At 39.7% G+C, this 12,871-nt stretch overlaps 1 protein-coding gene across 1 annotated transcript in view; it reads right to left on the reverse strand.

Moving 5' to 3' along the window:
- Positions 1-3,281: 3,281 nt before the first annotated feature.
- The window catches only part of DAP (death associated protein), a 52,463-nt gene continuing 42,873 nt past the window's right edge, over positions 3,282-12,871 (reverse strand). The window contains exons 3-4 of the mRNA XM_084210103.1: positions 7,722-7,764; positions 3,282-6,017 (exon numbers count right to left, since the gene is read on the reverse strand). Of these exons, the coding sequence (XP_084066229.1) occupies positions 5,898-6,017; positions 7,722-7,764 (163 nt within the window). The 3' untranslated portion in view covers positions 3,282-5,897. The remainder of the gene's footprint in view (positions 6,018-7,721; positions 7,765-12,871) is intronic.

The following is a 12,871-nucleotide window of genomic DNA, read 5'->3' on the forward strand; positions in this document are numbered from 1 at the left end:
ACTTTTATGGCCTCAGAGATACCATTTGAAAAATTAAATATAGCTTAAGATGAGGTGCACATCTCATCTTAGAAACAAAGCTTTTTTTTTTTAATACCAAGTTTTTAATACCAAGTTTTCAGTTAAATACATTAGGTTCACAAGTAAGCATAAAATAAGGTAAAAAGGTGATGCCTCTCTTCCTTCAGACCCAAACACTGGCACACTTGGTGCAATTTTACTCCAAAAGGCAGTATGTGGCTTCAGTCACACCTGAAACATGAGAAGATATTTGTCATTTCAGCTCCTACCAGCATACAGAAATAAGTGGCTAACTCTTGCTTTTCATTTTAACTAACTCCACTGCTCTATATTTTAAAAGGCCCTTCTGGTTTAAGAGAGAGGCCAACTGGGTTCCATTGTGACCCTCAGCTGGCCAGAGCATGGTGCTAACACCAGGCCTGTGGGTGCAATCCTCCTAGGGGCCATTCCTCAAGAATCAGACTCGCTGGGTCCTTGTGAGTCCCTTCCACCTCAGAGTATTCTGTGATTTGGGAACTGATCTCATTGCTGCGCTCTCCAGTTCACTAGCTCCTCTGTGTGCAACAAAGTGATGTCACAATCCATCTTAACCTGGTATCAGATACCCATTGACACCTGAGCAGCTGCCACACACATGGCTCATAAGAACCCATTTCACACACCTTCATAGCCTGCCACTTGCTTCTCTGCCAGAAAGGAGGATAAAAACCATCATGCTGAACCAGCTTTAGTCAGGACAATGTGAGACTATACTGAAGGTAACATGACATGTTACCTTACTGACACTGATGCGAGCTGCAGTGCCATTAGCAGCTAACCAATTTCATAATCCTTAAAATCACTGTGGATTACTAATGCTTTTCTTTTTCTAAAGCTACGAGTCACCTATAGAACGCCAGACACTCACGTTTTCTAAAAATACCTCCAATGTAAGCTGGGCAGCAGAGATTATGTTACAGGGCTTCTTTCAAGGTCACTTGCAAGATCTATGCTTGCTGTGGCTTTAGTATCCTAAAATTCAGTTTTGTCATTGACAGCATTCTGTGTTTTGCAAAAAAATCATCAGCAACCATGCATGCCTGTGAGCTCCAAATAGTTATAAATTCCATTCCCAGAATGAGGTATCATACTCTTTTTCTCACCTCTGATCAGCATTCTGAAAGGAAGGAAAACAGCCATTGCAATAGAAATTACTTCATTGTTCACAGAGTGCTTTGTCAAATGCCTTGTATCTGAATGCTAGTGCTTCCATTTTATGATTCAAGAAATAGTATATACTAGCTGCAGTCTTTTCTCTGATAGGGGATGAAGAAAATCAATAAAGGCACATTCTTAAGGAGACCCAAAACCACAGGGACAAACAAAGTACAAACCTCCACCTTCTTAAGAAACTACCTTCACTAATTTTATGTAATAGAATCATGCACAGCACTTACCAAAGGTTACAGCTACAATGCTGATTTATTTTACCCATCTGCTGAAGAAATCCCATGATTTATTGTTGCAGACTTGACTCAGTTTCTTCTTGAGCCAGCTAGTCACTATGATCTGCATCCCTCTGCATCCTTATACAGCAGATAACATTAGCTGTAACCAGCTATATTTAAACGTCTTTATCTTGTGTAAGGTTTGTGTGCAAAGAATTTAAATCAAAACAGAGATTTGTCTTAATTCTTTACATCATTGCAGCCTCTGACCAGCAACATATATCCCCCTGTTGTAAAAGTAACTGCACCCATACTGACATCCCCACATTTTCTAAAATGCAATTATGTGTATTAATCCAGCATCTTAAGGCTTAGCTTAGACTTAAATATAATTTTACACTAACTATACCCAATTATAAAGCCCACACCTCCCTGCCCTATGAAGATGGCGAGTATTCAGAGTAAAGTTATTCCAAAGGGATAAAAACATATGTCCGTCCATTCCCTTCACCTTTGTATGGAAAACTACTGTGAGTATTTTCATCAAACAGCCAGGAGCACACAGTGATCACACTACTGTGGAAAAAAGTACAAGACTTCTGTTTCAAGGCATTGAGTGACAAAAGGGTAGATCATACCGTTGACATAGAAGTAAATAATTTCCAATTGCTAATAACGTTTGCAATACTGCTGATAACAAGGCCATGAAATATGGAGTAACAATGGACAACGCAATCAACAGCATGCCCGACATCACACACATGTATTTTCCCAAATTTTTAATGAAAGGAGATATCTTTTGAATAATGTAGCACAAAAAGGAGGCTGAGATGAGACTCTATTGCTCATTACAGCTACCTGTAAGGAAGTCGCAACAAGGTGGGGTTGGCCTCTTCTCCAAGGAAACAAGTAACAACATACGAGGAAATGGCCTCAAGTTGTGCCAGGGAAGGTTTAGATGGGATATGAGGAAAACTTGCTTCACCAAAATGGTTGTCAGGCTTTAGAACAGGCTGCCCAGGGAAGTGGTTAAGTCACCACCCCAGAGGTATTTAAAAGATGTATGGATGTGGCTCCTGGGGACATGGCTTAGTGGTGGACTCGATGACTTTAAGGGTCTTTTCCAACCTAAACAATTCTACGATCATGTGAGTGCAGAGTCTAAGAATGTAAGGCTGCAATAGTCCCAGGGCAGTAGGCATCACCTCTGCACTGCGTCACACACATTTGCTGCATTACATAAACACTACACATGCACTAAACACGGGATGCCCGTGGATCAGACAGGGCTCAGAAACACTGCGGCAATTTCTCTGTGTTCTTCAGCAAATCACTTGTGTCATGGCCTGCATTGTGTAAACTGCAGCTTTATGAAAAGCTTGCCACCTCTGCTGATTACAATACTTGCTTTTTCTGAAAGACTAAAACTTGCAAAGCAATGGAAAATGTTACATTTAGTTTCCTTTACCATCCTGGCTTATTACGAGGGTTAGATTCTTCAGCTTCACAGGGGCTGAGCGAGCATCTCCAATTTCACACTGGAAAACAGCAACTCCCATTCTAGCTGGTAGCATCTACTTTTTATTTTACATGAGACTGGACTATTCAAAACAGCTCATCCACTGTGTCATAAAACTTCATAATAAATTTCACTATCTATAAAATGTTGATTAGTCATGCAGCAATCTGTAATAAAATCCCATAAATGCCACAAAGCTGCACCCTGCTGATTTACATTGCACTTACAGAGAAAAAAGAGCTCAATATACAACTTCATGCTTTATTGTTGCATTATTGCCACATTGACAATTACAGCAAATTTCTTTTGCAGCTATTTCAAGGTAACTTCTGAACATCTCCTGTGCTTATATGCTATTGCAACATATTTTAAAGTATCAATAACCATCAGTAAGAAATCCAGTTCACCAGTTATGATTATTTTGGAAAAGGTAATGCTTTGGGGTAAGGACATCTATGTAGAAACATGGATACCTCCCAACAATATATAGCTTTCATACAGAGACATTTTCTAATCATATAGGAATTTCTGTGCTCTAAAAGCCACTAAAGCTATCTTAAGAGCCATACTTCATTGTACAGACTTACATATCTATCTAAGTAATCAAAGACAAAAATCAGGTATTGTCTATATATGCTGTATATATTGTATTAATAACCAGGAGCAGTAGTTTGCAATTTGAAAGCATCCATGCTCCTAACTTTTACTGTCAGAATGGAGATGTGGTGTGGCTTTCAAAATCATTTCTACCTATTACAAGTCATGGAGCAGAGGTACCCAGCCCCACCTCACTGTGTGCCTCCACGCTGAGGTTTAGTTTTCCACTGCAGTCAGTGGAGCCAAGAGTGATCCAGCTCATCCTGAAAGACTCTTCCCTTTGGGCAACGGTGCCATACCGAAGCTCTGCTGACTCTCCTGACTGCAGCACCGCTGACTACACCGGGCTCTAGGCACTGCTTCAGATGCAGGCACAGCAGGAGGCAGAGCTGAATCCCCCCCAGCTCCCCCTCAGGCCAGCAGGTAGCAGAGGTGACTGCGATGATCTGCTCCATCACCAACACAGCACAGGGACAGCTACGGCTGCACCACCAACCACCTCCTGTCCCGTGCCTGCGAACATTCCTGCCAGCAAATCACCTCCTGCACAGATTCCAAGAGGCTCAACCATGCTACCCTTATGAATGAGTTGCTCAGGGGTGAATCACTTGTACACTCATAAGCAGCTACAAACGAGGCCTCTGCTGCACCGGTATCAGAAGCAGAAAGCAGATTTGAAAAGTTACGCATACTCTAATACAGAATAATTCTTACAAACAACACTCGTTCCTTAAGGCAAGTATGGTTCCTCATCAAATTGAAAATAAGGAGTGCATACGTAGATTGTACATCCTTCTTTGGGTTTAGAATAAATATGTCCATGCATATAATTTGTAACACATCATTTCCATTTCAAGCCTATGGAGAGATGGAAATGTCAGGTCCCTCGTACCCACACAAAGTGAGTTGCTCTACTTGTGAAATGGGCCATATTTCCCATTATTTTGTTGCTGTTTGCTGTTTTTTAAAATCAGCTACTCAGGAAATAATTATTAAATTACAGAATTTTAAAAAAATAATAATTTCTAAAACTTTCCGCACTGTTTTTTAACCATAAACGAACTGGTAAAGCCCCAAGTGACCTTAAAATTTCACTGATTTGCCAAGTGAATGGCTGCAACATTCGCTCCCACTTTTTTGACATCATTAGAAACTTTAGAAACCCGGAGGCTTTATAAACCAAAGGCTGTATTGTATTTATAGTCAGTTAAAAACAGAAGGACACTTTAAAATAGGTAGAATGTATAAAACTTTTTTCCTGGTTTTTGCAGAGGTGAGTTATGGAAGGAAAATGATAGAGCTAAGTGATTTTGAACTGAGAAATCAAATTATTTAATTACCGGGTAAAAATAAAATGATTGCTCTATTTGGAAAAACTTTCTCTTTATTCCCTGATATCACTACTGTATTTCAGAATAAGAAGACTAGGAAAAAAAATGGTGTACAAAAAGAGATTGGATCATAAACATATTTACTAATGGTATCACTTAATTTCAAAAGGTGATCTCAAATTCTAAATTAAAAAAAGGATTTTTGACCAACTTATTTTAAGTTCAATACAGAGGGTCATGAACTCCTTCAGCTTGTTACTGGAATGTGAAATATCACCTCAAAAACACAGCCCCCAGTGAGACCCATGAGATTACAAATGAGTTGTCTACAGCAGCAGTGTTCTTGTAATTCTGATTTCTCTCTCCTCTCCATGGCCACAGACCACCAGAGGGAAAAATCTCAGCAAGACTGTGCGAGTGCAGAGGGGTGTAAAGAAGATTCAGCTGGATCTCTGGCCATCTGAGAATGTATGGGGACCCTATCATCATCTCCCTGGCTGAATCCAGAGGCACTGGGCTGTAACACTGCAGGATACTGAAGGCTGCAAGGGTTCTATAAAATCAAGACAACCACTGACTTCTATCTCAACACACCCCACAAACTCCCTCCGGACAGTAAAGTTACCAGTACAAAAGGGCTTTTCTTCCTTACTGGCTTAGCATAAAAACTACATTAACTATCTGCTACTGTGAGTCCACAACTAAAAGTACAATTTAAGCCCATTAAGCATATTATTCATACTGAAATTTTTATCTTGGCAATAAGAAAATATTATAAAAAAGCACCCCTGATCAGCAAATACTCATTACAGAACTTTCAACCTGGGATAACAACTGAACAATGTCTTCATTCTTATTAAACCTTGAGAATTAAAGTAAAAGAAACAGCATATTAATTTAGATGTCGATTTTTCAGATTTGACAGTGTGACTACTAAAGGGTTTTTGTCTTCTCTTGGAAACATTCACTGAGAGCAGGCTGCCAGAGATCCTGACGGGGAGCTCACTTGCGAGGCTGGTGGATGTGCTGTTTGACGTGCTGTGGGTGAGGAAGCTTCTCCACAGAAGGATGTGGCTTCTGATGAGCCACCTGAGCTGCGGCTGGAGGGAAGTCCTTATCACCCTGTTTGAAGAACACAGCAGGAAAAGTTTAAGGAATTTTAAAAGTGTACTTTCCAGTTCAAATTGATGGAAATTCTAAAAACTGTGAAAATCAGATGAAAAACAGTCTTGCATGTTACTTTGGGGTCCCCCTGTACACATTCTATGTTTTTATTCTTATTAGCCAACTTTAAAATTTTTCTTATGCAAGCTTCACTTCTTCCAGTTACACACACTATCCAATAATAAGGTAACTTAACGTGACCATAGGGGAAAAAAAATCAAGATATTCCTATCTTCAGATGTGTTTGGTTTCCAAGTAGCCACTAGAAAGAATAGACTATTTTAAAACTAAGTTAAGGCAGCATGAAAAATACCTGCACAAAAAGCCTGCTGCAGGAATCAGAGTTGTAGAATGGCCTGGGTTGGAAGCAACCTTAAAGATCATCCAGCTCCAACATCAATGTCATGGGCAGGGACACCCTCTACTAGACCAGGTGGCTCAGGACTCCATCCTGAGGGATGCAGTTAAGTCACCCCAAAGCCTTCTCTTTTTCCAAGCTAAACAATGCCAGCTCTTTAGGAAGAAAGCAGGATCTAAAATGACTTATGACTCAAATCTTAGGGACAGCTGGCTTTTAAGTTTAACATGCTCTTTTAACCAGGTCTGCTAGTGTTAGGTCTCAGGTGCTGCTGCTGGGCGGTCTCAGCTCAGGTGTAACACATATGTCACCTAACTACCACTGCCATTTCTAGGGTCAGTCCCATGAGGCTTTCAAAAGCAACAGGAAACAAATACTATCTGCTCAGTGACAGGGGGACAATAGTGAAAGGGGACACAACTACCCTTCAGAAAGAGGGACAAACATATCATATGCCAGAAACCCTGGGTATTCCACTGGCTCACAGGGCAACAACCTTACACTGGTTTGTTTTGGTTTTAATCACTATGTTAACTTGTTACATTTTATAATTTTACCTCTACTACAATTTGCTTCCAGTGTTCAAAGATCTCCTCAGACTTGACATTTTCTGTCTTCTCTCCCCTGATGCTGCCAATTGCCCATTCCTTATGGGCTAAGGAAAATGGCATCAGCTCACTCTTTCCTATGGGATCTGACATAACCACAGCATCTCACAGTAAACCACACTACAACCCCCAGTGATGTAAGGTAACCACCACATGAAGCCATGACAAAAACCCTGCCACAATGCATGAATTACTGATCACATCATTAATGGCTAGTTAATAGTAAGGATTTACAGGTCCTGCCCGCTCTTAAAGTCCAGGGAAGAACACCCTGAATCCCAAGTACCTCAAGGCACATATGGCAGCTGAAACACACTATCTTCAAGCATGGAACCTCACAGGCAGGAGGGTTGCTTCTCATCACAGATCAAGCTACAGCAGCAGTTTAATATGCAGCCACTTCCAAAGGAAATGAATACAGTAATATCTAGCTTAGATATAAAAAGATGATCCAATAAACTTAAAGTGCTAAAATTCAAAGAAAAACGGGGGAAATAATGTCAATGAATAATTTCAATTTCACACAAATTCAGAAAGAATGCTCAAAGGGCCTTACACGAATATAGGAAACACAAAGCCTCCTCTCACAAAAGAGGAAGGGGTATGAAAAAGATTAATTTTGCTCTGATTGGAGGTAATTCTGAAAAGCTTACAGTAATTTTGCTATGACTGAGATAAATTTACTGATAATCTTACCCTAGCAATGACACCGGAGATGAACACCGCTGGCTTAGGTGGGCTGAAAAAAATGAGAGAGAGATTATTTGTATCACTTATTTAGAAGGTAGAAATGAAAAGGAAATCACACATACAATGCAAAAAAAAAAGTAGCATTTTTGGAAACTGATTAATGTTTCAAACAGACAAGAAAAATTTTCTCTTCAAATGACTATTGCCTTAGATGTACTTGCCTTAGTAGTACTTACTGCAGCCAAAACCAGACCTTTAGGTTTTGGCTGCTATTACTTCACAGTGATTGTGATAGAAGTAAGAGGCTAGTCCAACAATACTGCTTCTTAAAGCTGAGTCTTTGTTTGCATTGGTTTCTCAATCCTCAAATTTTATACATAACCTGCCAGCAGTACTTTAGACTTAGTGTATTTGTATTGGACAATGAAAACTGTAGCTGGACTAAAGTCACTGCTGTGTTAGAGAATAAAATAAATTTCAAGTTTACATTTGTCAATCGAATGAATGAGGATTCTGAGTCTCAGAAAGAGCAACAGACTGTACTTTAAATCACAGATTTTCAAGCAGGTAGTCTATTACAAGAAAAAGAAACACGTCTGTAATCAAACAAATATTAAAAAACATAAAGCCTTTCCTGGTTTCTCATTTGCAGACCCTCCATCCACACCAACAAGAACAGACTCTCCACAGCCAGAGCTCTCTGTAGCTTGGTCAGCAAGAGCCATTGGTTTCCCTGGGTCACTCATCTCCTGAACTGACCACCTCTACCTGGAGGCTACAGCACAGCCACGTCCAACTGCTCGCCGTGCTGGCACTGCCAGAGTCTGAATTACAGACACCCAGCAACCTTAGTGCCTCCGGGGCAAGTAAAACCACACATCTGCCTGGAGTCTGCAGAAGGGTTGGGACCTGGAGCTCCAGAAAATCTCCACAGTAGGGGTAATTCTCCTGTAAGAAAACCATGTAACCTGAGGCACTGCAGAGGCAAGCAGAGTGGGGAGCTGAAGGTGTCCCTCCCCCGGAGAACATCTGTAACTGAGGACTCAGAGCAGGTCCATTTAACCTGGACCACAAGAAGGGTTCTACCCTGAGATGTTACAGCTCACAAGGCTGGAACAACAGAAAGCACACACAAATCAAATGACTTATTAGAGGAATGATAGTGATTACTATGATGCACTTTACAACTACACAGCTTGTAAAAATTTATTAACATGATGTTGTGTGAAGTTAAGATAACAAGCAGCACAGTATTAGACTTATTATAATGAACTCATAAATACTGCCTGAGCCCTGTTTAAGTCATGGTATTGCTACTCAGTCTCTGAACAGCCTGGTTATTTAACAAGGCTCAGCATCCCTCCTAGAAATTTTTAAAAAGTCAGAAAGACAAGGTCTGGAAAAAAGGAGAAAGGAAGAGAGTTTTGCTCTAAAATACTTCCCTGGAAGAATAACAGTGATATTTCCTGCCATGAGAAATAACATTTTAATAGCTGTATTAGACTTTTTCAATCCAATTTTCTGTCAGTACAAACTAATAACAAGCAAAGATCAATAGCAAAACACTTCCATTTCATTCTAATTATACTGAGCCAATTAGTATGCTACAGTCTGCATGAGACTTACTGGATGCTGAGTAACAAACTCAAAGAAATAAGTCTGACTGAGAAAATACAGATGTACTGCAGTTGCTCAAGGTACAATTCACACATTTACACCATGACATTATAAAGGAAATGAACAGTAAATGAAAAAAAAAAAAGTATGGCAATTTATTCTTCAACTATACATGGAATCTGGCAATAGTCAAACTCAGAGAAACTGTTTTTTTGCTTGACATTATATTATTAACAATACTGGATGGTGAAAAAGTCAAATCAGATGGATTTTTTTAATATTCTTAACATGACCTTTCAATGTTCATTATGCTTGGATGATGCACGAAATTCAAATCAACATTTCCCCAACAGAGCCTGTATTTGCTGAATGTGCCATGAGCTGTTCACCAACTACCACACTGTATACCTGCTGTGCAGTTCATAATTCTTACTTTAAAAACAAATGCGATGTTCTATGGCTTTGGCCAAAAATGACAACCAGAAGGAATCTCTTGCATAGTGGTAATTTTAAATACATCTTTTACCACTGCAAATTATAAAAATCTGCTTAGAAACCCCAGCCTCCTGATGAAATGTCATGCTATTCATGTTCACAGGACCCAAACGTGGAAGTGTTAAGTCTCCCAAGTACATGATAGAGCTGGATATGGTTAGACTATTTGGCAGATTTCTGTATTTATTTTAATTTGATTGTATGTTCTTTTGTTTCAGGAATTAGGCTGAAGATCCTGTCAAGATCATTGTCATTTTCAGGTAAGCTAAAATGCAGTCTGAGGTTTATACTTCAGGTAGTACTTCAGAAGCAGCTAGCACATCTTTATAAAGACAAAAGTCAGCAGTAGCATTTTCCTAGTAAAAACTATATTTCTCAGACACAAAGCATTTATCTTGAGCACTATCACAACATAACACATGCAACCTTGTTTGTATGCAGTGGGTTCTAGGACTGTCTTTAGTTACACTGCCTTGCAAACAGGACACTGATTAGGGCTCTCCCACAGGTGTGTGGCAGGCACCAAAACACCTCACTTAGGGTTCATGTGGCACATTCTAGGATAGTGCTGACGCACAGAGAGCAACCTAACAGGAAATCAGAGTTGCAAACAGTATCAACTCCCCAGTGCAGCTGGAACAGCTTCCACCTTGACTTTCCCCATCGTTTTTCATCTCCATGGATTTTTGACTGGACTCTCCCTACTCCATACTAGATTTCCAGCTTTTAAATGGAAGAACAAATGGGAATGCTGACCCAGCTTCCAGCTGAAGTGCCTCTACCCTCCATCCACAAAGATCTTGCAGAAACCCTGGCATTTGTTTCTGGCTGCTCCAGGTTTCCATGATCAGCTGCAGGTGCACACGGTAATGAGGCTTCACCTCTCTATTTAACTTGTTACACTGGAAAAATGCTTCACTCCTACAGAAGACACACCAGCTTAATAGGAAGCTCATTTCCATGTATTAATTATCCTGTAGCAGGGAAAAAGACCAAAAGCTGGCCAGAAATTGGAATGACTGAGTGCATTGGTATTTATGTTCTATGTCAAGCCACTGGCTTTCCTCACATTTTTACCAGATTACATTGTTTCAGAAAAAATCTTTAAAAAAATTAATGTTATTCATTATCTTTGATGATCTATAGAACCAGAACCAGGCCAGAGCATATATAATCACACATCTATACTAATGAAGAATTCAACAGATCAGAGAAAGGCCTGGATAATCAGTCACTGATTCAGGCTTTAATTTCATTCCTAATGAGAGAAATCTTTCCACAGATGAACTTTGTCATAATAAATTCAATCTCTACTGCCAGACTCCCAAATCATGGGCTTTTGTGGACCCAGATTAGCTGCCAGAACTATAACTCTGTAATTGCACTATGAGACATCTACTGGGATTGCAGTGTTGCAACATCACTCCTTATCTTTCCCAAGAACTTCCTGAAAATAGAAACAAAAATGGAGAACAGGCACAGGCTATCATTGCTACATTTATAAAACACTTTTACGTGCTTTAAATTCTATTGGTGTTTTATACAAAGCACAACCTACATTTCCAGTATTTTGTAAGCTGTGATGGTTTTTCCAAGGATATACTTAATCTGATGAAAATCGGTTTGACAGATGTTGTTTTGAAGATGCAGCATTCCTTTGTCGAGGCATCAGTAAACAAAAAAGCAAAAAAAAAATTATTTTCCGACAAAACCTGATTTTGTTTTTACATATATGTGCTTTACAGCTATTTAATGCACATATTTAATTAAAGTTAATGAATAGTCACAGCTGATACTATGTAAGGAACACATTTTTGTGTTTGCCAAGACTGGTTAGTGTTTGTGTCAATACTTTCAGAGCAAATCCTTATTTTGTTCTAACATATGGAGAAAAAGAACACATCTGTTAAGATCTAAGTGTTCAGAGAACTTACCCTGATTTTACATGTGCGATGCTGCACCTGTTTAACATCAGATTCTCTACTGGATTCATTTGTTCTGACTGTTCAAATAGAATAGATTTCTACTATTCCATAATACTTAGCTCAAATAGGATCTTTATCTGACACGGAAGGTAAATCACAAAGAAGATGAAATAACTTGCAAAGATCATTAACTAGATGAAACAAGGCATTAATAATACTAAAATCTTGTGCCTTCACCTCAGAGGGATTGGCTGAACTGAAGTATGACAGACATACTATAAAGACAAACACAGTGACACAGGAGTTACTGTGAAATCTCCTAGAGGGCACAGAACACACGTAAGGCAGATGAGTATTTATCCAACTCCATTAAAACAGAGCACCTGACTAAATCAGTTTTCTAATTCAACAGGGAAATTTACAGCTAACTGTATCTCTATCTATAAAGGCAGTGAAGGTGTGCACACACATGCAGAGGCTGTGCACATATGCACACAGAGATGACACAAATTTACAGCTGTTTCAAAGTGGTCCCAAATGCAGAACAAAGCAGAGCACGTTGCAGTGGGGGGGATGAACACCTGCAGCCACTCTGTTGTTTGGTGTACCCAAATTACCTAGTGCATCCCTTAGCTGATAGGATGGAATGGATATAATGCTGGCTTCCAGCAGAAGTTTGAACAGCAGATGAATCTGGAGGAAGGACAGTGAGCACTGCTCACAGTGCAATCCGAACCAAAGGGCTCCAATCAGAGTTGACAAAACCAGGAAACGCCCCCAAGCATTGTTGCTGTCCATACAAACATAAAAACTCCTAAAATGGGAAGTGGGTTTCACTGCAGCCAGACTGTGCAGAAGGTGAGTGCCCCACGTACACTGGGGATCAGAAAACTCAACATACCAAGACAAGGAAAGAATGAGAAAAAGCAATAGTAAAAATAGTAGCTCACAGTATACCTCTATTAAAATACGGTATTCAGACAAGGAACACCATAAGTGAAGAACAAGAGCAAAAAATATAGATGGAAAAAACAGCTGAGAGAGCACAAAGAACCCACATAAGGAGACAGCTAAGAACTCTTAGCACACAGTATACAAAGGAGGAGGTAATATTGCTCT

Source organism: Fringilla coelebs (assembly GCF_963513975.1).
Source record: "Fringilla coelebs genome assembly, chromosome: 1".
NCBI classification, from domain to species: Eukaryota; Metazoa; Chordata; class Aves; order Passeriformes; family Fringillidae; genus Fringilla; species Fringilla coelebs.